General features: G+C 38.6%; 1 protein-coding gene across 7 annotated transcripts in view; it reads right to left on the minus strand.

Moving 5' to 3' along the window:
* The window catches only part of GDPD4 (glycerophosphodiester phosphodiesterase domain containing 4), a 174,253-nt gene that overhangs the window by 16,506 nt on the left and 130,928 nt on the right, over positions 1-26,819 (minus strand). For 5 of the 7 annotated variants that reach the window (XM_053203731.1, XM_053203732.1, XM_027039608.2 and 2 more), the window contains 2 exons: positions 26,735-26,781; positions 5,085-5,876 (listed from right to left, as the gene is read on the minus strand). In XM_053203731.1, the coding sequence (XP_053059706.1) occupies positions 5,383-5,876; positions 26,735-26,781 (541 nt within the window). In that variant the 3' untranslated portion in view covers positions 5,085-5,382. Of the gene's footprint in view, positions 1-5,084; positions 5,877-26,734; positions 26,782-26,819 lie in introns of those variants that run through there. The other 2 variants (XM_027039609.2, XM_053203733.1) reach the window with 2 other exon arrangements.

Raw genomic sequence — 26,819 nt, forward strand, 5'->3', positions numbered from 1 at the left:
TTGTATAACTGAAACATTACACCCTTTGATCAACATCTCCTCATTTCTTCCTCACCCTAGCAACCACCATTCTATTCTCTGCTTCCAGGAGTTTGACTATTTTAGATCCTACATATAAGTAAGATCACGGAATATTTGTCTATGTCTGCCTTATTTCATTTAGCATAATATCCTTCAGTTTCATCAATGGTGTTGCAGATGGAAGGATTTCCCTCTTTTTTAAGGCTGATTAATATTCCACACCAGAAACCAGCTGAACTACTCCTACCCACTGGGCGAATAAGAAAAAACCCACATTGAAACAAGGAGAGGCTGAGACACAATCTTGCCATAAACCTCACCCCTGGCATGGCAACACACAACCAGAAGGAAACTCACAACTTCTGGCTTCTCTCTGAGGAGAAAAGAGTTTGGACCTTGTATTTGGTGGCCTGAATTTTAAGACTTCTGTCTGAAAGATTAGCCCCCAAAACATCTAACTTTGAAAGCCAATGGGGCTTGTATCTACCAAATCCATAAGGCCATCGCAAACTCAAAGACCATTTTTTTTTTAATGTTTATTTTTGAGAGAGGGAGAAAGTGTGAGTGGGGGAGGGGCAGAGAGAGGGAGACACAGAATTTTAAGCAGGCTCCAGGCTCTGAGCTGTCAGCACAGAGCCCAATGTGGGGCTCAAACCCATGAGACGTGAGATCATGACCTGAGCCAAAGTTGGACACTTAACTGACTGAGCCACCCAGGTACTCTAACTCAAAGACCATTCTTAAAGGACTCATGTGGCCTTACCATGGCTAACACCCAGGGCCCAGTACAGAGGCAAAAGAGTAAAACATACCTAGTCTTTTCACTAAAGAGACCTACCTATTTATCTTAATAGCTGCAGCTGGGGGGGGCCAGGTTTCACATTTAACATACATCTAGGGGCCAACTGCAGTACTCTCCAGAGACTACAATGGCTGGTGGGTGCCATCTTTATGTTCTCCCTCTGCCTTACTCCAGGTCACCAGTATTTCTCAGACGAGAGCCTGACCACATGTCTGCTGTCTTGATTTTTATAGCTGCTGCTCTGGTGGCCAATGGAGCTTAAATTCACAGATCTCACAGGACTATAACAGAGAAACAATTCTTAACTGGCTATCCCCCAAGGCATAGCACAGAGTTGTCAAACAGAAACACCCAGTCTTTCTGTGAAGGAGGCCTATTTGCTTATCTTAAAAGCTGAAGCCTGAGAGGCAGGCTTCTAATTTAGCCTACATCTAGAGGTGAGCTGCAAACCTCTCCAGAGATCAGGAATGCCCATGGGCACCATCTTCATGCTCTCCCTCTGCCCTGACCCAGGTTGCTGTTGTCTCCAAGAAAATAGTTTGTGTACACATCTGGTAACCTGGCTTTTGTGGGTGCCACCTGGAGGACATATCCCTTGATAGCCTGGCTCTAGTAACTAGGAGGTTAGTGTTCACAGGTTTAATGAAATGGTAGCAAACAAACAAACAAAAAAAACAGTTTATAACTGGCTATATTCTTAGGACTCAGTGCAGAGGAGAAGACAGAAATATCCATTTCCCAGTTTTCCCTTGAAAGAGGTATATTTGCATACTTCAGAAGCTACTGAGGTTCTGACTTCTTATTAGCCTGCATCTAGGTGCTGAGATCCCTCCCTCTTTGGGACACTGAAAGGTCTTAGCACACCTTCAACCACCAGAGCCACTAAGAACAAATAGGCCTGCTTAGACAATTACAAAGGTTTGAGAGACAACCAAGAGATAGGGCAGGGTTGGATAATAAGGTTCATCTCCTACACCAGACCACTTTTTCAAGACTCAGAAAGGCAGTTGTTTACCTAAGGCATAGAAACCATCACAGAGAGTCAAGGAAAATGAAAAATAGAGGAATATGTTCCAAATGAAAGAAAAAGATAAAACCTCAGAAAAAGACCTTAATGAAAAGGAGTTAAGTAATTTACCTTATGAAGAGTTTAAAATACTCATAATAAAGATGCTCATTAATGGCAGGAAAGCAATGCATGAACAAAACAAGAATTTCAACAAAGGGGTAGAGAATATAAGAAAATACCAAACAGAAATTAGACCTGAATAATACAATAAATGAGCTGGAAAAGTTCAATAGAAGGGTTCAATAGCAGATTAGATAAAGCTAAAAGAGGACAAGCAAACCTGAAGACAGGGCAGTGGAATTCATCCAATCAGAAGAGTAAAAAGAATGAAAACATAGTGAAGATTGATTAAAGGACTGTACAACATCAAGTGGACCAATATGCACTTTACAGGGGTTCCAGAAAGAGAAAAGAGAAAGAAAGAGATAGAAAATTTCTTTGGAGAAATAATGGTTGAAAACTTCTCTAACCTGGGAAATGAAGCAGATATTCAGATCCAGGAAGCCTATAGAGTTCCATAAGATGAATTCAAAGAGACCCACACCAAGACACATTATAATTATCAAAAGTTAAAGACAAGGAGAAACGCAAGAGGAAAACAACTTGTTACATATAAGAGAACCCCCACAAGACTATATACAGATTTTTCAGCCAAGGCCAAAAGAAAGTGGAACAATATATTCAAAGTGCTAAAAGAAAAAAAGTGTCACCAAGAATATTCTACCCAGCAAAGTTGGCCTTTAGAATTCAGAAACAGTTAAAGTGTTTACTAGACAATCAACACCTGAAAGAGGTAGCACCACTAGACTGGCCTTAAAGGAAATGTTAAAGAGACTTCTTTAAGCTGATATGAAAGGGTGTTAATTAATAACAGGAAAATATATGAAGGTACAAATATCAATTGTAAAGGTAAATATATAGTTAAATTCAGAAGAATCTACTGTAATGGTGGCATGTTAATTACTTATAGATCTAGTATGAAGGCTAAAAGACAAAATTAATAAAAATAACTATAACTACAATAATTTATTAATGGATACACAACATACAAGATGTAAATTGTGATACCAAAAACATAAAACGTGGGGGTGGGAGAGTAAAAACGTAAAGCTTTAGAATGTGTTCAAACTAAAGTTGTTATCGACTTAAAATAAACTGGTATAAGATGTTTTATGTAAGCTTCATGGTAAACACAAAGCAAAGACTTATAGAATGTACCCAAAAGATAAAAAGAGTCTAAGTATGCCACTACAGAAAATCTTCAAATCACAAAGGGAGAGAGCAAGAGAAAAAGGAACAGAAGAATTACAAAACATCCAGAAAACAATTAACAAAATGGCAATAAGCCCACACCTATCAATAATTACTTTAAATGTAAATGGCAAAGTTCTCCAATCAAAAGAGAGTGTGGCTAAATGGATTAAAAAACAAGACCCAACTATATGCTGCCTACAAGAGACTCACTTTAAGGATACACAGACTGAAAGTGAAGAGATTGAAAAAGATATTCCATGCAAATGTAAACCAAAAGAAAGCTGAAAGAAAAGAATTCCATTACATGTATACACACATACACACATATATATACACATACATGTATCACATTTTCTTTACCTATTCACACATCAACAGACACTTAGGTTGTTTTCATATATTGGCTATTGTGAATAATGCTGCAATAAACATGGAAGTACAGCTATCTCTTCATGGTACTGATTTCATTTCTTTTGGATATATACCCAATAGTGGGATTGCTGGACTATAGTAGTTGTATTTTTTATTTTTTTGAGGTACCTCTCTATGGCTTTCCATAGTGGCGGTAACAATTTACATTCCCATCAACAGTGTACAAGAGTTCTCTTTTCTTGCCATGCTAACATTTGTTATCTTTTGTCTTGTTGATAATAGTCATTCTACCAGGTGTGAGGATTTCTCTTCATGGTTTTGACTGAATTTCCGTTTTTGTGTACCTGTTGGCCATCTGCATATATTTTTTTGAGAAACGTCTATTCAGGTCCCATTCCCATTTTTTACTCAGGTATGTATATTTTTACATATGTATGTATGTATGTATTTGCTATTGGATTATAGGAGTTCCTTATACATTTTGGATACTAACCCTTTATTAGATATATGATTGCAAATATTTTCTCCCACTCTGGAGGTTGCCTCTTCACTCTGTTGATTGTTTCCTTTGCCATGCAGAAGCTTTTTAGTTTGATACAATCCCACTTGTTTATTTTTGCTTCTGTTGCCTGCACTTCACTATCATGTCCAAAAAATCATACCTCAGATTAATGTCAAGAAGGTTTTTCCCTATGTTTTCTTCTGGTAATTTTATAGTTTCAGATCTTACGTTTAAGTAACCATCCAGAGTTTCTGTTTTGCAAAATGAAAAAGTTCTGGAGGTGGATGGAAGTGATGATTGCACAACATGAATGTACTTAATGCCACTGGGCTGTACACTTAAAAGTAGTTACAATGATAAATTTTGTCATGTATATTTTACCACAATTTTTTTAAAGGACAAATGAAAAAAGAATTTAAGATTGGTGTTAAAGTTTTGTTAGACTAATGTTGTCTATCATGCCTGGTGACAGTTCTTTCACTGTTACCTTGAAAAATTATTTAAGCATTTATATTTATAAATAATTATATTTAGTTATTTATTATAGTTCTATTTATCTTGACTCATCCACTAGATTGACTTTTATCTGAGGGAAGTGGCAACATCCCATTCTTAGTGTCAGTCAAGAGAATAAAGCTCTAGAGCTTTTGCTTAGGTTTGATGAGGTATTTAAAAATATTCCATTTTTATCTCATTGCAGTGCTTCTTTCACTTGGTAAATGCCAGGCATTTCTTCCGTTTTGGGGATCCTCCAGATTGATAGGTCCCAAACACTTGCTGTGGCTCTGACTTTCACTCAAGGTCTAGGGCCACTGGGTGGGCATGGGATTATGCCCATCATCCCACTGGGGAATCAGCCATTGACAAGCTATTAGGAAGTATCTCACTGCACACTAGATCATACAATATGCATGTAAGATGATCTTTCCCCAAACTCATGGCCTTACCTATGCCACTTCTCATTCTCTGACTCAGGATGGCATCACTTTTGCACTCATCCCCTAGTCTCTGTCAGTGTGAGTGATAGCAGAGGGGTCCAAAGAATACACCAGTAACCTTCTGCATTCCTGAGAAGTTGCCTTTATTCCCATGCTGATGTGCACAGTCATTCGTTTAGCAGGAAGTACTATGAAGGGTTAGGATGAGAAACTCTCTAACATCAGAGAACAACTAACTCCAGCTTCAAGACCACAACAGTTTTTCCCTTGCCTATCCCCTAGAGATGCATTCTTTATTGAAAGCACTAGACCAGAGTGGTTCTCCTGAGAGCCTCAATGGCCCTTCTGCACTCCTTTCTTGACGACTTCCCACCATCACCACTCTTAGGAACAGAGATGAAAAGGAACAGGAAAGCAATATTGGCTAATTCTTCTTTGAGGTCAGCTCATAGGAAAACATGCTGGATATGGTAGAAAATACTGAAAAAGAGTATTGTTGAGAGGATTCAAAGGTGGAGGTCTTTTCAGGTTCTGTTTCAGACTGAGCAATCTCTAAGGAAGAAATTGTTGGTTTATTCACCTTTAGGGAAGGCAATGCAGTTTCAAGGGTAGCCTCTCTGGGAGCATCCCAGGTGGGTTCAAATGTTTTCTTGGTGGGTGATGGTTGTCTAACATCATCCTTGCTAGGCCTCAGTGGTTTGATGGTTTCCTTGACTTGCTCTGGTTCACTGGATTTCTTCTTGGGGACTACTAAAAAATGGCAAGAGCCTGGCTGTTTCTTTGTGCTCTTGGTTAAAGCTGGGTAGAAGGCTGATAGAGCCCAAGGATTTCCCAAAACTCGGAAGGAAGGCTTAATGGGTAAATTCGTGGAGTCCTGACTCCCATGTTCCCTCTGTTGTAGGCTTAAACTCCGAAGATCTGTGGGACAGAAACAACAAAAACAAAGATTCCTCAAATGTCACTTCTCCAATCTTTTCTGGTCATGTTGTGAAGTTTTATCATCTTTAAAATGTTAGCCCCTCATGTACCATCTCAGGTTCTTTCCCCCCTTAGTTTTCCCTTCCCCAAACTTTGAAAGATTTTATTATGGCACTGGAGTTGAACAGTCTATTGTAGGGGCGCCTGGGTGGCTCAGTTTGTTGAGCGTCCAACTTCGGCTCAGGTCATGATCTCGCAATGTGTGAGTCCAGGCCCCACGTCGGGCTCTGTGCTGACAGCGCAGAGCCTGGAGCCTGCTTCAGATTCTGTGTCTCCCTCTCTCTCTGCCCCTTCTCTGTTCATGCTCTGTCTCTCTCTGTCTCAAAAATAAATAAAAACATTAAAAAAAAAGAGTCTATTGTATGAGATTTTAGGTCACCATGAAAGCTCTCAGAAGGTAGGAAGTCACATCTGCTTAAAGTTCATGCATTTCACAACCACTGCTTCCAAATCAATTTGAACAAACAAATGAATACATCCTCAATTAGGATGGGAGCTTTTTAAAGGCAGAGACTTCGTCTTGCTTGCCACTACATACACAGTACTCAGCAGCATCTGTCACACAAGTAAGTTCTGAAAAAATAATTTTAATCTGACAGAAAAATAAATGATGGAGACTACTTCTAGTAATGGAGCTAGAAAACTGAATCTTACCAAAGACAAATTAACAACCGGATAATAATTAACCCAAGAAAACACCTTAAAATCATTTAAGATTTTACAATACGGTGAGGAACTGTGGGGCCAAAATCTAGAAGATAATGAGAATCCAAAGAAGTCAGTCCAGATCTCAGTTGTTTTTGCCCTGAGTGTAATGTCAATCTTGAAACCACCGCACACATGAGCTTCATTTTCTGTCAGCTTTACAGGAGGAAGGGGATTCTAATTGCACTTTAATTAAATTTGTAGGTCAATTCCATGACAAGTAGTATCTGTGATATTAGGTTTTCTAATTCATAAATGTGGCATGTTGGTCCATTTGTGTCTTCTCTCAGTAAACTTCTGTAGCTTTCGGTGACCAACCATATCTTCTCTGTGACAGCTTGCAATGTTTTCCTTAAATTTATTCCTATTTTGGTTTTTTGGTGTTGTAATTGATGCTATTTAAATTTTTAAGTTTCTAATTATTTATTGCTAATATATAGACATACAATTGATTTTTCTGTATATTGACCTTGTATCCTGAGACACTGTTTAACTCACTCATTCCAGTAGGTTTGTTTGTTGATTTCTTAGATTTTTTTGTTTAATTTTAATTCCAGTATAGTTAACATACAGTGTTATGTATAATATAGTGATTCAACAATTCCATGTATTACTCAATGCTCATCAAGATAAATATACTCTTAATCTCCTTTACCTATTTCACCCATCCTCCCACCTGCCTCCCCTCTGATAACCATCTGATTGTTTCCTATAGTTAGGTGTCTGTTTTTTATTTGTCTCTTTTTCCCCCCTTTGTTCATTTTGTTTCTTCAATTCCACACGAGTGAAACCATATGATATTTGTCTTTCTCTGACTTACTTAACTTAGCACTATACTCTCTAGATCCATCTGTGTTGTTACAAATGGCAAGATTTAATCTTTATGGATGAATAATAGACGTGTGTGTGTGTGTGTGTGTGTGTGTGTGTGTGTGTGTGTGTGTATCACATCCTTATCCGTTTATCTATTGATGGACACCTGTGTTGCTTCCATAATTTGACTGTTGTAAATAATGCTGTGATAAACATAGGGGTGAATGTATCCCTTCAAATTAGTGTTTTTGTATTTTTTGGGTAAATACCCAGTATGTCAATTACTGGATCATAGGGTAGTTCTATTTTTACTTTTTTGAGGAACCTCCACTCTGTCTTCCATAGTGGCTATACCAGTTTGCATTCTCACCAACAGTGCATGAGGGTTCCTCTTTCTCCACATCTTTGCCAACACTTGCTGTTTCTTGTGTTTTGATTTTAGCCATTCTGACAGGTGTGAGGTGATATCTCATTGTCGTTTTGATTTGCATTTCCCTGATGATAAGTGATGTTGAGCATCTTTTCATGTATCTGTTTGCCATCTGGATGTCTTCTCTGGAGAAATGTTTGTTCATGTCTTCTGCCAATTTAAAAATTGGATTATTTATTTTTGGGCGTTGAGTTGTATAAATTCTTTATATGCTTTGGATACTAACCCTCAACCCAATATGTCATTTGCAATTATCTTCTCCCATTCAGTAGATTATCTTTTGGTTTTGTTAGTTGTTTCCTTGGAAGTACAGAAGCTTTTTATTTTTCCTTTTGTTTCCCTTGCTTCAGGGGACATACCTAGAAAGATGTTGCTATGACCAATGTCAGAGAAATTACTGCCTGTTTTCTCTTCTAGGATTTTTATAGTTTCAGGTCTCACATTTAGATCCTGAATCCATTTTGAGTTCATTTTTGTGTATGGTGTAAGAAAGTGGCCCAGTTTTATTCTTTTGCATGTTCCTATCCTGTTTTCCCAGCACCATTTGTTGAAGAGACTATCTTTTTCTCATTGCATATCCTTTCCTCTTTTATGAAAGATTAATTCACCATACAGTTGTGGTTTTATTTCTGGATTTTCTCTTCTGTTATGTTGATCTATGTGCCTTTTTTTGTGTGTGCCAGCACCATACTGTTTTGATTACTACAGCTTTGAAATGTAACTTGAAGTCCAGAATTATGATGCCTACAGCTTTGCTTTTCAAGATTGCTTTGGCCAATTCCTGTGTTTTGTGGTTGCATACAAATTCTAGAATCACTTATTATAGTTCTGTGAAAAATGCTGTCGGTATTTTGATAAGTATTGTATTAAATGTATAGATCGCTTTGGGTAGTATACCCATTTTAACAATATTTGTTCTTGCAATTCATGAGCATGGAATGTCTTACCATTACTTTGTGTCACCTTCAATTGCTTTCATCAGTGTTACAGTCTTCAGAACACAGGTCTTTCACCTCTTTGGTTAGGCTTATTCCTAGGTATCTTATTATTTTTGGTGCAGTTATAAATGGGATTGTTTTCCTAATTTCTCTTCTTGCTGCTTCATTAGTGTGTAGAATGCAACAATGATTTTGTACCCTGTGACTTTACTGAATTAGTTTATCAGTTCTAACAGTTTTTTGGTGGAGTTCTTTGGGTTTTCTCTATATAGTATCATGTCATCTGAAAATAGTGAAAGTTTTACTTTTTCCTTACTGATTTGGATGCCTTTTCTTTCTTTTTGCAGGCTTACTGCTATGGCTAGGACTTCCAGTACAATGTTGAATAAAAGTGGTGACAGTAGGGGCGCCTGGGTGGCGCAGTTGGTTAAGCGGCCGACTTCAGCCAGGTCACCATCTCATGGTCCGTGAGTTCGAGCCCCGCGTCAGGCTCTGGGCTGATGGCTCAGAGCCTGGAGCCTGTTTCCGATTCTGTGTCTCCCTCTCTCTCTCTGCCCTTCCCCCGTTCATGCTCTCTCTCTGTCCCCCCCCCAAAAAAATAAATAAACGTTGAAAAAAAATTAAAAAAAAAAAAGTGGTGACAGTAGACATACTTGTCTTGTTCTTGACCTAAGGGGGAAAGCTCTCAGTTTTTCTCCATTAAGGATGATATTAGTTGTGGGTTTTCCACAAAACCTGTGGCCTTTATTATGTTGAGGTATGTTCCCTCTAAAACTACTTTGTTGAGAGTTTTTACATGAATGGCTGTTGTACTTTGTCACGTGCTTTTTCTGCATCTATTGAAAGGATCAGATGGTTGTTATCCTTTTATTGATGTGATGTATCACACTGATTGACTTGTGAATATTGAACCACCCTTTCAACTCAGAAATAAATCCCACTTGATTGTGGTGAATAATTTTTAAAAATATATTGTTGGATTCAGTTTGCTAGTACTTTGTTGAGGCTTTTACATCTATGTTCATCAGGGATATTGGCTTGTAGTTTTCTTTTTTAGTTTTTTCTCTTTTTTTAGGTGTGTGTGTGTGTGCGTGCACGCACATGCGTGTATGTGTGTGTGTCTTTATTTGGTTTTGGTATCAGGGTAATGCTGGACTCATAGAAAGAATTAGGAAGTTTTCCTTTCTCTTATGTTTTCTGGAATAGTCTGAGAAGATTACGTATTAAGTCTTCTTTAAATGTTTGGTAGAATTCACCTGTGTAGCTGTCTGGTCCTGGATTTTTTTGTTTGTTGGGAGTTTTTTAAGTTACTGATTCAATTTCATTGCTGGCAATTGGTCTGTTCAAATTTTCCATTTCTTCCTGCTTTGGTTGTGGTGGGTTATCTGTTTCTAGGAATTTATCCATTTCTTCTAGGTTGTCCAGGTTTTTTTGAAATGTACTTTTTTTATAATATTCTCTTACAGTCCTTTATATTCCATGGTGTTGGTTATTTCTCTTTCATTTCTGATTTTGAGTCCTCTTTTTTGTCTTTCTTTTTAAAATATGTCTGGCTAGAGGTTTATCAATTTTGTTGATCTTTTCAAAGAAACAGCTGGCTTCATTGATCTGTTCCATTGTGTTTTCAGTTTCTATATCATTAATTTCTGCTGTAATCTTCATTATTTCCTTCCTTCTGCTGGTTTTGGGTTTTGTTTGTTGTTTATTGTTTGTTTGTTGTTCTTCTAGCTCCTTTAAGTGTAAGGTTAGGTTGTTTGTTGGAGATTTTTCTTACTTCTTAAGGTAGTAGGCTTGTATTGCTATAAACTTCTTAGAACCACTTTTGCTGCATCCCAAAGATTTTGGATTGTTGTGTTTCCATTTTCATTTGTCTCCATGTATTTTTTTTATTTCCTCTTTGATTTCTTGCTTGACCCATTCATTGTTTACTAGCATGTTATTTAACCTCCACCTATTTGTGTTCTTTCCAGATTTTTTTTCTTGTGGTTGCTTTCTAGTTTCATCACGTTGTGGTCAGAAAAGATGTGTGGTATAACTTCTTTTTGAAATCGTTGAGAATTGTTTTATGACTTAATATGTGATCTATTCTGGATAATGTTCCATGTGCACTTGAAATGAATGTGTGTTCTGTTTTAGGATGAATGTTCTGAATACATCTATTAAATCATCTGGTCCAGTGTGTCATTCAAAACCACTGTTCCTTATTGATTTTCCGTTTAGAGGACTTGTCCATTGTTGTAAGTCGGGTGTTAATGTTCCCTATTATTGTATTACTATAGACTAGTTCCTTTATATTTGTTATTAACTGGTTTATATATTTGGATGCTTCCATGTTGGATGCATAAATATTTGCAATTATTATGTTTTCTTGTTGTATTATCCCCTTAATGTTCATATAGTGTCCTTCTTTGTCTCTTGTTACATTCCTTGTTTTAAAGTTTTGATTGATATAAATATTGCTACCTCGGCTTTCTTTTCATATCCATTTGCATGATAAATATTCTTTCATTTCCTCACCTTTTTTAAATTTTCAAGTTAGTTAACATACAATGTAGCCTTGGCTTCAGGAGTAGGACCCAGTGCTTCATCTCTTACATATGATATCCAATGCTCATCCTGAAAGTGCCCTCCTTAATGCCCATCACCCATTTAACCTGCTCCCCACCCACCCACCCACCAACCTCCTCTAACAACCCTCAGTTTGTTCTCCATTTTTAAGAATCTCTTATGGTTTGCCTTCCTCTCTGGTTTTTTAAATCTTATTTTTCCTTCCTTTCCCTTATGTTCATCTGTTGAGTTTCTCAAATTCCACATATGTCCATCTCCTAACTTTCAATCTGCATGTGTCTTTAGGTCTGAAGTGAGTCTCTTGTAGTCAGCATATAGATGGGTCTTTTTCTTATTCTATCTATTCCAACAAACTATATCTTTTGATTGGAGCAATTAGTCCATTTACAGACTACATAATTATTGACAGGAATGTATTTATTGCCATTTTGTTATTTGTTATATGTTTTTGTGGATCTTCTCTGTTTCTTCACTTGCCCTCTTCTCTCACCATAAGTTGGCTTTCTTTAGAGATATACCTAGATTTATTTCTTTTTTATTTTTTGCCTATTACTTGTTTTTCATTTGTTGTTCCCATTAGGTTTGTATATAATATCTTCTGCTTAAGTTGATGGTCACTTAAGTTTGACCCATTCTTTACTCCTCTCCTCCCCATGTTTTAGGTATATGGTATAATACTTCACATCCTTTCATTTTGTGAGCCTCTTGACTGATTTTTACATACATACTTATTTTTACTGCTTTTGTGCTTCCTATTAACTCTTACTAATGGTCATTTCCTTTCCACTCAAAGAGTCCCCTTTAACATTTCTTGTAGGGCTGGCTTAGTGGTCATGAACTTCTTTAACTTTTGTCTGTCTAGGAAACTCATTATCTCTCCTTCTATTCTGAATGATAGCCTTGCTGGATACAGTATCCTTGGCTGCAGATTTTTCCATTTCAGCACTTTGAATGTATTATACCACTCCCTTCTGACCTGCAGAGTTTCTGGTGAAAAATCCACTGATAGCCTTAAAGGGCTTTCCTTCTATGTAGCTGTTTTCTTTTCTCTTGCTTTTAAAATTCTTTATCACTGCTTTTAAAATTCTTTATCACTGTCTTTTGCCATTTTAATTACTATGTGTCTTATGGACCTCCTTGGGTTGATTTTTGCTGCAGGATCTCTGTGCCTCCTGGATCTGAATTTGTTCTCTTTCCCAAATTCACAAAGTTTTCAGCTATTGTTTCTCCAAATAAATTTTCTTCCACCTTTTCTCTTCTTCTTTTGAGATCCCTACATTGCAAATGTTATTGCACTTGATGGAGTCACTGAGTTCCCTAAGTCTATTCTCATTTTGCACAATATTTTTCTCTTACCTGTTCAGCTTGATTACTTTCCATTACACTATCTTCTAGGTCACTGATCCATTCTTCTGCTGCTTCTAGCCTACTATCTATTTCATCTAGTTTACTTTTTTTTTAATGTTAATTTATTTTTGAGAGACAGACAGAGCAAGAGCAGGGGAGGCACAGAGAGGGAGACACAGAATCTGAAGCAGGCTCCAGGTTCCAAGCTGTCAGCACAGAGCCTGACGTGGGCCTCAAACCCATGAACTGCAAGATCATGACCTGAGCCAAAGTCAGACGCTTAACTGACCGAGCCAACCAGGTGCCCCATAGTTTATTTTTAATTTCAATTATTGTGTTATTTCTGATTGGTTCTTTTTTTTTTTAATCTCTTTAAGGGTCTCACTGATGTCCTGTACTCTTTTCTCAAGTCCATTGAGTATCTTTATGATCATTACTTTAAGTTCTCTATCAGGCATATTACTTATCTCCATTTCCCTTAAGTCTCTTGCTGTGATTTTGTCCCACTCTTTTATTTGGGACATATTCCTCAGTCTCATTTTTGTCTAACTTTGTGTCTGTTTTTCTTTTTCTTTTTGTCTTTTATATATATATATATATATATATATATATATATATATATATAACTTGACTATATATAAATATATATATATTTATATCTATATCACTGTATGTATATATCACTATATATATCACATCACTATATATATATCACTATATATCACTATATATATATCACTATATATATATATCACTATATATCATATATATGATATATATATAGTGATATATATATATATAGTCAAGTTTTGTCTGTTTTTCTGTGTTAGGTAAGTCAGCTATGTCTCTTGCTCTTGAAAGTAGTGGGTAGGGTACACAATTTAACAAGGTGGTGCTAGTCCTCTTCCACAGGGCAAGCATAGCCATCACAGAAACAGAACCCAGTCAGCTTCACAAAGCACATGTGGGCTGGGGGCACAGTTTTAATAAGGCGTGACAATCACCCATGGGAGATCACCAGCCTCCACTGGATGTAGGCCCTACAAAGTGTACAGTTGGAAGATGTGTTGGCAAGATTTGTGCTGGTCTTCTGGGGGAGGGGAACAGCAACACCAGGACTGAGGCAAGCCTGGCTTGAGGGGATGGGGTGTAGTATAAGCAAATTAGCTAGTGAATACTGGTGCCACATTGGTTCGCACAGGTGGCCATGTGTTTATGCTAGGTGGGGCAAGGGAGGGAGATAATGCCTGCCAGCTCCTTTGTTACTGGAGAAGTCCCTCAGTGAACTCTGAGATTAGTAAATAACACTCCCTCTATGCCCCCAGTGTTTTTCAAACTGCTGCTTCTATGCTGTATCCCTGTGGGCTGTGTGTTGTGCTGTCTCTTTAAGGGTGGGGACTCAGTTTCCCATTGCCCTCTTGGCTCTCCTAGAGCCAAGCCTGCTGATTTTTAAAATTCCAGGCTTTAAGTCTCACTGGTTAGAAGAACTCATGAAATCCAGCCCCTCTGGTTTTCAACACCAAATGTTATGGGATTCATCTTCCCTGTCCAGACTTCTGGGTGTGATAGTCTGTTTTTTCTCCCCTCTCCACACCCATAGCTCCCTCTTTCTGGTGGTTAAACCCATCTAAATCACACCATATCTTTGCCCTTCCTACCCTCTTCTCTATATTTAGTTGTGAAGTTTGTTCTGGCAGTCTTTGAGACATTTTCTGGATCATTTACAATGGCATGAGTGTTAACTGGTTGTGTCCATGGGACAAGGTGACTTTAGGGTTCTCCTACTCCACTGTCCTGGGAAGTCTAGAATTTTTATGTAATTAATCTGCAAATGAGTTTTTTTTTATTTCTTCCTTTATGCCTGTTATTTATCTTACCAAACTAGTTAGGATTTCCACAATGCTGAGCAGAAGTGGTGAGAGCAGATACCCTTGCCTTATTTCTGATCTTAGGGGAAAAACATTCATTGTTTCACTGTTAAAAATGATATTGACTGTAGGTTTCCTGTAAATGTTTTCCATCAGATTGAGGAAGTTTAATTCTACTAGTTTTCCCAGAGCTTTTTTTTTTCTCATAAATGGGTGCTTACTTCTGTCAAATATACTATTTCTACTTTATTAATTCAGTCGATTATATTAATTTTCAAATGATATATTCATCTTGTACTACTGGGATAAACCCTACTTACGTATGACATATTATCCTTTTTATATACTGATGTATTAAATTTGCTAACATTTTGCTAAGAATTTTTAGGTCTAAGTTCATAATGATATTGGTGTATAAATTTAGTTATTGTAATATCTTTGTCAGTTTTATAGGAGGGTATTGTTGGCCTCAAAAATCTGCTAGGTAGTGTTCCTCTTCCTTTTTTTCTGAGTTAGTATAAAATTAGCATTATTTAATATTTGATTAACCAGTGAAAATTCTCTGGGCCTAGACGTTTCCTTTTGGTGAGGTTTTTGGGATATGCAGTTGATTCTGAAGGTGAGTTATTAAAAATTGCTATTTCTTCTTCTTTTAGTTCTGGTAAGCTGTTTATTTCAAGGGATTTCTCTAGTTTACTTAAGTTGTAAATTTTAGTGGCATAAAAATGTTCCTAATTTTCCTTTTTATGTCTAGGATATGGACAGATAATCCATTTTTCATTCATCATATCAGCAATCAATCTCTCTCTCTTCCTTTCCCTCCCTTTCTCATCTTGCTCAGAGTTTATCAATTTTGTTAATCTTTTCAAAAAATTAACTTTTACTCAGAACAGATTCTCCGGAGCCAAGCGCAGACGAGAGACCCACGGAAGAGGGTAGGAAAGGTGGAGAGGCGGTGCGCGCTACACGGACTGGCGGCAGGGAGCGGGGCGGAGGGGCAGCCCGCCAGCCAAGCAGAGGCCCCGAGTCTGGCTTGCAAAAGCGGAGGGGCCGGACGGAGTGTGTTCGGACAGCAAGCAGGACTTAACATCTGGAAGGTTATAAGCTAACAGCTCTGCTCAGAGAGCTGAGGGCTGGAGGACAACGGGAGGGAGAGTTGTTGGGCCCTGGACGACAGAGTGAAGCTTGGCAGGGAACAAAGGCACTCGCCAGCGCCATCTCCCTCGCCCATCCCCCTCGCCCATCCCCCAGCCAATCCCAAAGGGAACCAGTTCCTGCCATCCCCCTCGCCCATCCCCCAGCCAATCCCAAAGGGAACCAGTTCCTGCCAGGGAACTTGCTTGCACCATGCAAACACCCAACGCTGTGCTTCTGCGGATCCATCCCTCCAGCGGCAGGTCTGACTCCCTCCCACTGCCACAGGGCCCCTCCCGAAGTGGATCACCGAAGGAAAAGCGAGCTGAGCCTGCCCCTCCCGCCCCTGTGCACCTTGCCGATCCACCCCAGCTAATACGCCAGATCCCCAGCACCACAAGCCTGGCAGTGTGCAAGTAGCCCAGTCGGGCCACACCACCCCAGTGAATCCCGCTCTTAGGAGAGGGGAAGAGAAGATACACACCAGTCTGACTGTGGCCCCAGAGGCGGGCTGGGGGCAGGCATCAGGTCTGACTGCGACCCTGCCCACCAACGCAAGTTATTCAAGACAGCAGAGGGGAAGTGCCCTGCAGTTCCGCACCACTCCAGGGACTATCCAAAATGACAAAATGGAAGAATTCCCCTCAAAAGAATCTCCAGGAAATAACAACAGCTAACGAACTGATCAAAAAGGATTTAAACAATATAACAGAAAGTGAATTTAGAATAATAGTCATAAAATTAATCGCTGGGCTTGAAAACAGTATAGAGGACAGCAGAGAATCTATTGCTACAGAGATCAAGGGACTAAGGAACAGCCAGGAGTAGCTAAAAAAGGCTATAAATGAGCTTCAAATAAAATGGAGACAACCAGCTCCAAAATAAAATGGAGACAGCTCGGATTGAAGAGGCAGAAGAGAATAGGTAAACTAGAAGATAAAATTATGGAAAAAGAGGAAGCTGAGAAAAAGAGAGATAAAAAAATCCAGGAGTATGAGGGGAAAATTAGAGAACTAAGTGATGCACTAAAGAGAAATAATCTACGCATAACTGGTATTCCAGAGGAGGAAGAGAGGGAAAGGTGCTGAAGGTGTACTTGAAGAAATAATAGCTGAGAATTTCCCTGATCTGGGGAAGGGAAAAGGCAATGAAATCCAAGAGGCACAGAGAACTCCCTTCAGACATAACTTGAATCAATCTTCTGCACGACACAGCATAGTGAAACTGGCAAAATATAAGGATAAAGAGAAAATTCTGAAAGCAGCTAGGGATAAATGTGCTCTAACATATAAAGGGAGACCAATAAGACTCGTGACGGATCTCTCTACTGAAACTTGGCAGGTCAGAAAGGAATGGCAGGAAATCTTCAATGTGATGAACAGAAAAATTATGCAGCCGAGAATCCTTTATCAGCAAATCTGTCATTTAGAATAGAGGGAGAGATAAAGGTCTTCCCAAACAAACAAAAACTGAAGGAATTCATCACCACTAAACCAGCCCTACAAGAGATCCTAAGGGGGATCCTGTGAGACAAAATACCAGAGACATCGCTACAAGCATGAAACCTACAGACATCACAATGACTCTAAACTCATATCTTTCTATAATAACACTGAATGTAAATGGACTAAATGCGCCAACCAAAAGACATAGGGTATCAGAATGGATAAAAAAAAACAAGACCCATCTATTTGCTGTCTACAAGAGACTCATTTTAGACCTGAGGACACCTTCAGATTGAAAGTGAGGGGATGGAGAACTATTTATCATGCTACTGGAAGTCAAAAGAGAGCTGGAGTAGCCATACTTATATCAGACAAACTACTCTTTAAATTAAAGGCTGTAACAAGAGATGAAGAAGGACATTATATAATAATTACAGGGTCTATCCATCAGGAAGAGCTAACAATTATAAATGTCTATGCGCCAAATACGGGAACCCCCAAATATATAAAACAAGTAAGCACAAACATAAGCAAGAATTGACAAGAATGTGGTAATTGCAGGGGACTTTAACACCCCACTCACAGCAATGGATAGATCATCTAGACACACGGTCAATAAAGAAACAAGGGCCCTGAATGATACATTGGATCAGATGGATTTGACAGATATATTTAGAACTCTGCATCCCAAAGCAACAGAATATACTTTCTTCTCAAGTGCACATGGAACATTCTCCAAGATAGATCACATACTGGGTCACAAAACAGCCCTTTATAAGTATACAAGAATTGAGATCATACCATGCACACTTTCAGACCACAATGCTATGAAGCTTGAAATCAACCACAGGAAAAAGTCTGGAAAACCTCCAAAAGCATGGAGGTTAAAGAACACCCTACTAAAGAATGAATGGATCAACCAGGCAATTAGAGAAGAAATTAAAAAATATATGGAAACAAATGAAAATGAAAATACAATTCAAACGCTTTGGGATGCAGCAAAGGCAGTCCTGAGAGGAAAATACATTGCAATCCAGGCCTATCTCAAAACAAGAAAAATCCCAAATACAAAATCTAACAGAACACCTAAAGGAAATAGAAGCAGAACAGAAAAGACACCCTAAACCCAGAAGAAGAAGAGAAATAATAAAGATCAGAGCAGAAATAAACAATATAGAATCTAAAAAAACTATAGAGCAGATCAATGAAACCAAGAGTTGGTTTTTTGAAAAGATAAACAAAATTGATAAACCTCTAGCCATGCTTCTCAAAAATAAAAGGGAGATGACCCAAATAGATAAAATCATGAATGAAAATGGAATTATTACAACCAATCCCTCAGAAATACAAGCAATTATCAGGGAATACTATGAAAAACTATATGCCAACAAACTGGACAACCTGAAAGAAATGGACAAATTTCTAAACACCCACATACTTCCAAAACTCAATCAGGAGGATATAGAAAGCGTGAACAGACCCATAACCAGCGAAGAAATTGAATCAGTTATCAAAAATCTCGCAACAAATAAGAGTCCAGGACCAGATGGCTTCCCAGGGGAGTTCTGCCAGACGTTTAACGCAGAGATAATACCTATCTTTCTCAAGCTATTCCAAAAAAATAGAAAGGGAAGGAAAACTTCCAGACTCATTCTATGAAGCCAGTATTACTTGGATTCCTAAACCAGACAGAGACCCAGTAAAAAAAGAGAACTATAGGCCAATATCCCTGATGAATATGGATGCAAATATCCTCAATAAGATATTAGCAAATCGAATTCAACAGCATATAAAAAGAATTATTCACCATGATCAAGTGGGATTCATTCCTAGGATATAGGGCTAGTTCAACATTCGCAAATCAATCAACGTGATACATCACATTAATAAAAGAAAAGATAAGAACTATATGATTCTGTCAATCGATGCAGAAAAAGCATTTGACAAAATTCAGCATCCTTTCTTAATAAAAACCCTTGAGAAAGTCGGGATAGAACATACTTAAACATCATAAAAGCCATTTATGAAAAGCCCACAGGTAACATCATCCTCAATGGGGAAAAACTGAGAGCTTTTCCCCTGAGATCAGGAACACGACAGGGATGTCCACTCTCACTGCTGTTAACATAGTGTTGGAAGTTCCAGCATCAGCAGACAACAAAAGGAAATCAAAGGCACCAAAATTGGCAAAGCTGAAGTTAAGCTTTCACTTTTTGCAGATGACATATTATACATGGAAAATCCGACAGACTCCTCCAAAAGTCTGCTAGAACTGATACATGAATTCAGCAAAGTCGCAGGATACAAAATCAATGTACAGAAATCATTTGCATTCTTATACGCTAATAATGAAGCAACAGAAAGACAAATAAAGAAACTGATCCCATTCACAATTGCACCAAGAAGCATAAAATACCTAGGAATAAATCTAACCAAAGATGTAAAAGATCTGTAAGCTGAAAACTATAGAAAGCTTATGAAGGAAATTGAAGAAGATACAAAGAAATGGAAAAACATTCCACGCTCATGGGTTGGAAGAATAAATATTGTCAAAATGTCAATCCCACCCAAAGCTATCTACACATTCAATGCAATCCCAATCAAAACTGCACCAGCATTTTTCTCAAAGCTAGAACAAGCAATCTTAAAATTCATATGGAACCACAAAAGGCCCCGAATAGCCAAAGTAATTTTGAAGAAGACCAAAGCAGGAGGCATCACAATCCCAGACTTTAGCCTCTACTACAAAGCTGTAATCATTAAGACAGCATGGTATTGGCACAAAAACAGACACATAGACCAATGGAATAGAATAGAAACCCCAGAACTAGACCCACAAATGTATGGCCAACTAATCTTTGACAAAGCAGGAAAGAATATCCAATGGAAAAAAGACAGTGTCTTTAACAAATGGTGCTGGGAGAACTGGACAGCAACATGCAGACGGTTGAAACCAGACCACTTTCTTACACCATTTACAAAAATAAACTCAAAATGGATAAAGGACCTGAATGTGATACAGGAAACCATCAAAGCCCTAGAGGAGAAAACAGGAAAAGACCTCTCTGACCTCAGCCACAGCAATTTCTTACTTGACACCTCCCCAAAGGCAAGGGAATTAAAAGCAAAAATGAACTATTGGGACCTCATGAAGATAAAAAGCTTCTGCACAGCAAAGGAAACAATCAACAAAACTAAAAGGCAACCAACGGAATGGGAAAAGATATTTGCAATGACATATCGGACAAAGGGCTAGTATCCAAATCTGTAAAGAGCTCACCAAACTCCACACCCAAAAAACAAATAATCCAGTGAAGAAATGGGCAGAAAACATGAATAGATACTTCTGTAAAGAAGACATTTGGATGGCCAACAGGCACATGAAAAAATGCTCAATGTCGCTCCTCATCAGGGAAATACAAATCAAAACCACACTCAGATATCACCTCAGGCCAGTCAGAGCGGCCAAAATGAACAAATCAGGAGACTATAGATGCTGGAGAGGATGTGGAGAAACGGGAACCCTCTTGCACTGTTGGTAGGAATGCAAACTGGTGCAGCCGCTCTGGAAAACAGTGTGGAGGTTCCTCAAAAAATTAAAAATAGACCTACCCTATGACCCAGCAGTAGCACTGCTAGGAATTTACCCAAGGGATACAGGAGTATTGATGCATAGGGGCACTTGTACCCCAATGTTTATAGCAGCACTCTCAACAATAGCCAAATTATGGAAAGAGCCTAAATGTCCATCAACTGATGAATAGATAAAGAAATTGTGGTTTATATACACAATGGAGTACTACAGGGCAATGAGAAAGAATGAAATATGGCTCTTTGTAGCAACGTGGATGGAACTGGAGAGTGTGATGCTAAGTGAAACAAGCCATACAGAGAAAGACAGATACCATATGTTTTCACTCTTATGTGGATCCTGAGAAACTTAACAGGAACCCATGGGGGAGGGGAAGGAAAAAACAAAAAAGGAGGTTAGAGTGGGAGAGAGCCAAAGCATAAGAGACTCTTAAAAACTGAGAACAGGGGCGCCTGGGTGGCGCAGTCGGTTAAGCGTCGGACTTCAACCAGGTCACGATCTCCGGTCCGTGAGTTTGAGCCCCGCGTCGGGCTCTGGACTGATGGCTCAGAGCCTGGAGCCTGTTTCCGATTCTGTGTCTCCCTCTCTCTCTCTGCCCCTCCCCCGTTCATGCTCTGTCTCTCTCTGTCCCCAAAATAAATAAACGTTGAAAAAAAAATTAAAAAAAAAAAACTGAGAACAAACTGGGGCGCCTGGGTGGCGCAGTCGGTTAAGCGTCCGACTTCAGCCAGGTCACGATCTCCCGGTCCGTGAGTTCGAGCCCTGCGTCGGGCTCTGGGCTGATGGCTCAGAGCCTGGAGCCTGCTTCTGATTCTGTGTCTCCCTCTCTCTCTGCCCCTCCCCCGTTCATGCTCTGTCTCTCTCTGTCCCAAAAATAAATAAAAAACGTTGAAAAAAAATTTAAAAAAAAATGAGAACAAACTGAGGGCTGATGGGGGGTGGGTGGGTGATGGGTATTGAAGAGGGCATCTTTTGGGATAAGCACTGGGTGTTGTATGGAAACCAATTTGACAATAAATTTCATATATTTAATAAAAAATAAAAAATTAACTTTTACTTTTCATTTTCTCTATTTTTGGGGTATCTTCTATTTCATTGATTCCTACTATCTTTATTCTTTCCTTCCTTTTACTTGGGGAAAAATTTATTCTTCTTTTTCTAGATTCTTGAGGTAGAAACCTTATCAATATTAAGCTTTCTTCATTCTAAAATTTAAAGTTACAAATTTCCAAGTCCTGCTTTAGTTTTACCCCACAAATTTCACTATTGTATATGCATTACCTTTTAAAATATTTTCTAATTTCTCTTGTGATTTATCCCTTGATAAATCAACTTGATGTTTAGAAATACATTAATTTCCAACATTTAGAGACTTACCTAGTATTTTATTAAAGCTCATTTCTTTTTTTAACTTAATTTTTTAAAATTTACATCCAAATTAGTTAGCATATAGTGCAACAATGATTCCAGGAGTAGATTCCTTAGTGCCTCTTACCCATTTAGCCAATCCCTCCTCCCACAACCCCTCCCGTAACCCTCAGTTTGTTCTCCATATTTATGAGTCTCTTTTGTTTTGTCCCCCTCCCTGTTTTTATATTATTTTTATTTCCCTTCCCTTATGTTCATCTGTTTTGTCTCTTAAAGTCCTCATAGGAGGGAAGTCATATGATTTTTGTCTTACTCTGACTAATTTCACTTAGCACAATACCCTCCAGTTCCATCCATGTAGCTGCAAATGGCAAGATTTCATTCTTTTTGATTGCTGAGTAATACTCCATTGTATAGATATACCATTTCTTCTTTAGCCATTCATCCATCGATGGACATTTGGGCTCTTTCCATACTTGGGCTATTGTTGATGGTGCTGCTATAAACATGGGGGTGCATGTGTCCCTTCGAAACAGCACACCTGTATCCTGTGGATAGATGCCTAGTAGTGCAATTGCTGGGTCGTAGGTTAGTTCTATTTTTAGTTTTTTGAGGAACCTCCATACTGCTTTCCAGAGTGGCTACACCAGCTTGCATTCCCATATTAAAGCTCATTTCTAATTTAATTTTGTTGTGGTCACAGAGCATACTTTAAGATTTCAGTCTTCTTAAATTTATGTATTGAGACTTGTTTTATGGCCTGTCATGTGGTCTATTTTGGCAATATGCCATGTACATTTGAAAATATTATATAGTCTGCAGTTGTTGTGTATAATGTTTTATGCCAGTTAGGTCCATGTGGCTGTAAGTGTTATTCAGACTTCAATAACCTTTCTGATTTTATTTTTTGTGTTTCATTGTTCTTGCAGGGACTGAGAGAGGAATGTTAAAATGCCCAAGCATTATTTCTCGCTTTCAGTTTTTGTTTCATGTATGAAGTTTATACAGAGCTCTAATTATAATGCCTTCTTGCTATACTGACCTTTTCATCATTTATGAAATCTTTGCTTCCAGTAACGCTCCATGATTTGAAGTCTATTTTTTTCAGATGTTATATCTTATGCTTACTGTTTTTCCATGCCATATCATTTTCCCATCCTTTCATTTTTAATCTTTTGTTGTCTATTTAAATATTTCTTTTAAAAAAACTTTTATGTTTTTATTTTATTTTGAGAGAGACAGAGCAGGAGCAGTGGAGGGGCAGAGAGAGAGGGAGACACAGAATTTGAAGCAGGCTTCAGGCTCCGAGCTGTCAGCACAGAACCTGACGTGGAGCTTAAACTCACTGATGGTGAGATCATGACCTGAGCCGAAATCAGACGCTTAACTGAGTCATCCAGGCGCCCCTTAAATATTTCTTTTGTAGACAACATATGGTTAGGTCCTGCTTTTTTCTATCCAGTCTGACAATCTCTACTTCGATGTATCTGCTCCATTTATATTTTATGTAATTAATAAATGGTTGGATTTAAGACTATCACGTGTCAACTTGTTTTCTGTTTGTTTTGTCTGTTATTTTACTTCCTTTGGTCTCTTTTTCCTGAATCTATCTGCTATAAGATATTCTCCTGCTGATTTTGAATAAGTAAGCTGCCATATTGTCAGAGGGCCATATGGCTGCGACCTGAAGGTGGACTCTAGGAACTCAGAGCAAACCCTGCCAACAGTCATCAAGGAAACAGAAACAACTTCAGTTTTACCACTTACAATTCAGTAAGGAATTAAATTCTTCCAACAACTAGTCTCAGATGAGATTGTAGTCTAGGCTGATACCTTGATTTTAGCCTGGGAGACTCTTAAGTAGAGGACCCTATTAATCCATGCCTGAACCCATGGCCCACAGACACTGTGAGATGATAAATTTGTATTATTTTAAGCTGCTAGGTTTGCAGCAATTTGTTACACAGCAATAAAAAACTAATATATACAGAAATAGAATCTACTCAAGAGGAAGCAGAGAAATTAATAGGCTACAAATAACAACAAACAGAGTCTCAGCAACCAATGGGAAATATCAAACTTTCTCATATCTATGTAATTGGGAACCCCAGAAGAGGGTAGGAGCAAGAAAATATTTGAAAAAATGAAGACTGAAAATATATCAATTTGATGAAAATTATACTGACTGATCTAAAAGTTCAGCGAACCCCAAGCAGGATAGATAGACACACACATACTCATATACAACAAAGTAAACCATAATCAAATTATTGAAAACCAGTAATAAAAAGAACAATCTTAAAAAGCAGCTAGAGAAAAAGGACATATTACAAGTAGAGGAACAAAGATAAAACGGAAGACTTTTTTTTTTTTTTTTTGGTAAGACCTTTCATAAGAAACTATATGAGGCAGAAGACAAAGGACTGACTTCTTTACAGTGTTGAAAAATACATCCTAAAGCTAGAAAGATGAATGCCTTATGGTGGCAGCAGCAGTTGCACCAGTACATGCCCATCCTGGAGGTTGTTGTGGTGCAAGATGTGATACTGTACTTAGTGTCTGGGGTTCTATTCTCTTCAGCCCCAGTGGATCTGGGCTGTGGTTTTGGCTTCAGTCTTCCCTGTACCTTCCTTGATTCTAAACTTGGTCCTGTACCTTCTAGGTATCTCTTGGAGGCACCCATACAGCCTTTCAATACATTTTTTTTCTACTTAGATCAGGCAAAATTGGTTTCTGTAACAGACAACTAAAAACTTTAAAAAAAAAACAAGAAAAATTCTTAATTTTTTATTCACCTTATTTTCTTATCATCATTTCAATATGGTAGGGAGTTGGGGTCAATTTAACTAAGTAATTTTTCCTTCATTCATACATATACATTCTTTGAATTTTCCTTCAAAACTTTCTCTCCCATCCATACTTTCATCATCATTTTCATGTGTTGTTGTTGTTGTTTTTTCCAATTCCTGGCTCTATTACTGTTTTGGGCTACATTTTGGGCCCCTCAAGTTCACACGTGGAAGCCCCAAACCCCAGTACCTCAGAACTGGACTATATTTGGAAATAGGGCCTTTAAAGAAGGGATTAAAATCAGGCCTAATCCAATATGATTGGAGAAAAGAAAATGTGGACACAGAAAGGCACTGAGTGTACGTGTGCGCACAGAGATAAGGCTGTTTGAGGACACAGCAGGAAGATGGCTACCTGCAAGCCAAGGAGAGAGGCCTCAGAAGAAACCAAACCTGCTCACACATTGATCTTGGCCTTTTAGGCTCTAGAACTGAGAATATAAATTTCTGTTGTGTAAGCCATCCAAATTGTGGTATTTAGTTATAGCAGTCCCAGTTTACTAATACAACTACTGAAAATAATAAGGTAGCTAGAATAAAGCCTTCAGACTTATTAACAGTAAGCAGAGTGATCTTAAAATCCATATAACTCAAAAATTACTTAAGATCTTTCTGAGATCTAAGAGATTTGGGTGAACTTAGTTTGATCCTTCAGTTTCACAGTATTAAAGACGATTGCCCTCCACTTAATTTATTCAGGTTTCTGAACTTATTTTTTCATGGTCCCTGTGGATCCATTCCTGCAACTCTTAAAGTATTCTATCAGTTCAACCCTCTGCCAGCTCTGGTGCACGGTGTTTCAGGATCTTCACCACTATCCACGAGAAATGAAATTAATTCATGATTCTGTGACTGTACCAACTTTACCTAAGGCTCCAGGAACTGTGGAAGAAAACTGTATTGTGTATCGCACAGTCCTTTGCCTCCAATTGGCTTCTCCTTTGACATTGCACTGGCTTTCCAACCAGTTACTCACTGTGTTATTATCCCCACAGCCTCCTGAAAAATAAAATCTAGCTTCCCTTCCCCTTACTGGGCCTATCTCACTTCCTCAGTCCCTGAGTTATTCTTCTAAATAAGAGGTATTCTGTTATTCTATCCCTTTACACAGAAATCTAAGCATATTGCTCCCTTGTTCAAAGCTCATTTGCCATCTCTTGATTACTTATATGCAGAGCCTAGACTCTAGTCCAGCATTTCAGGATCTCTGCAGTTTTCTCCCTCCACCCTCCAACATACATCACCCACAACTGAAGGCCCATAAAACACATTCATCTCTCACCGGCATGGCAGATACTATGGTAGCTGGACCTTGGTGCCTGGACCAATGGTGTCAACTGCTCTACTTTTGCTTCCTTCCTCACTGTTCTTTGGGTGTCAGCCCTCCCTTCCCTTGGGCCACCTCCATAGACAGCTTTCAGTTATCTTCAGCCCTTCTCAGAATGCCTGGCACAAAGGGGGTACTCAATAACTGTGTGATGAATTAATATACGAACAAGTGAACAAATCAACACCCATGCTCAAAGTCTTCCAAGAGGCCTCACTCCAAAGGATAAAGTCCAAAATGAAGTCTGATGTCAGGGGTTTTCCAGCCTATATTTCCCAACTTATCCCTGGTCCCCACCTCCCACTTTCCACAGACTCTCTCAGTTCTTGTCAGAGACATGAAAAGCAGGCCCCACATCCTGGAGGCAACGGGTAAGGATGAAGAGACAGGAGAAGGCTAAGCCTCTGACTTTACCTGTGTGAATGCTGCTATTGAACATTTCTTTTTTGCTCTCTCTCCACCTAGAAGGAAACAGACCACCCATGAGTCTCACAGGCCT

Source organism: Acinonyx jubatus, chromosome D1 (genome assembly GCF_027475565.1).
Source record: "Acinonyx jubatus isolate Ajub_Pintada_27869175 chromosome D1, VMU_Ajub_asm_v1.0, whole genome shotgun sequence".
In the NCBI taxonomy this organism is placed as follows: domain Eukaryota; kingdom Metazoa; phylum Chordata; class Mammalia; order Carnivora; family Felidae; genus Acinonyx; species Acinonyx jubatus.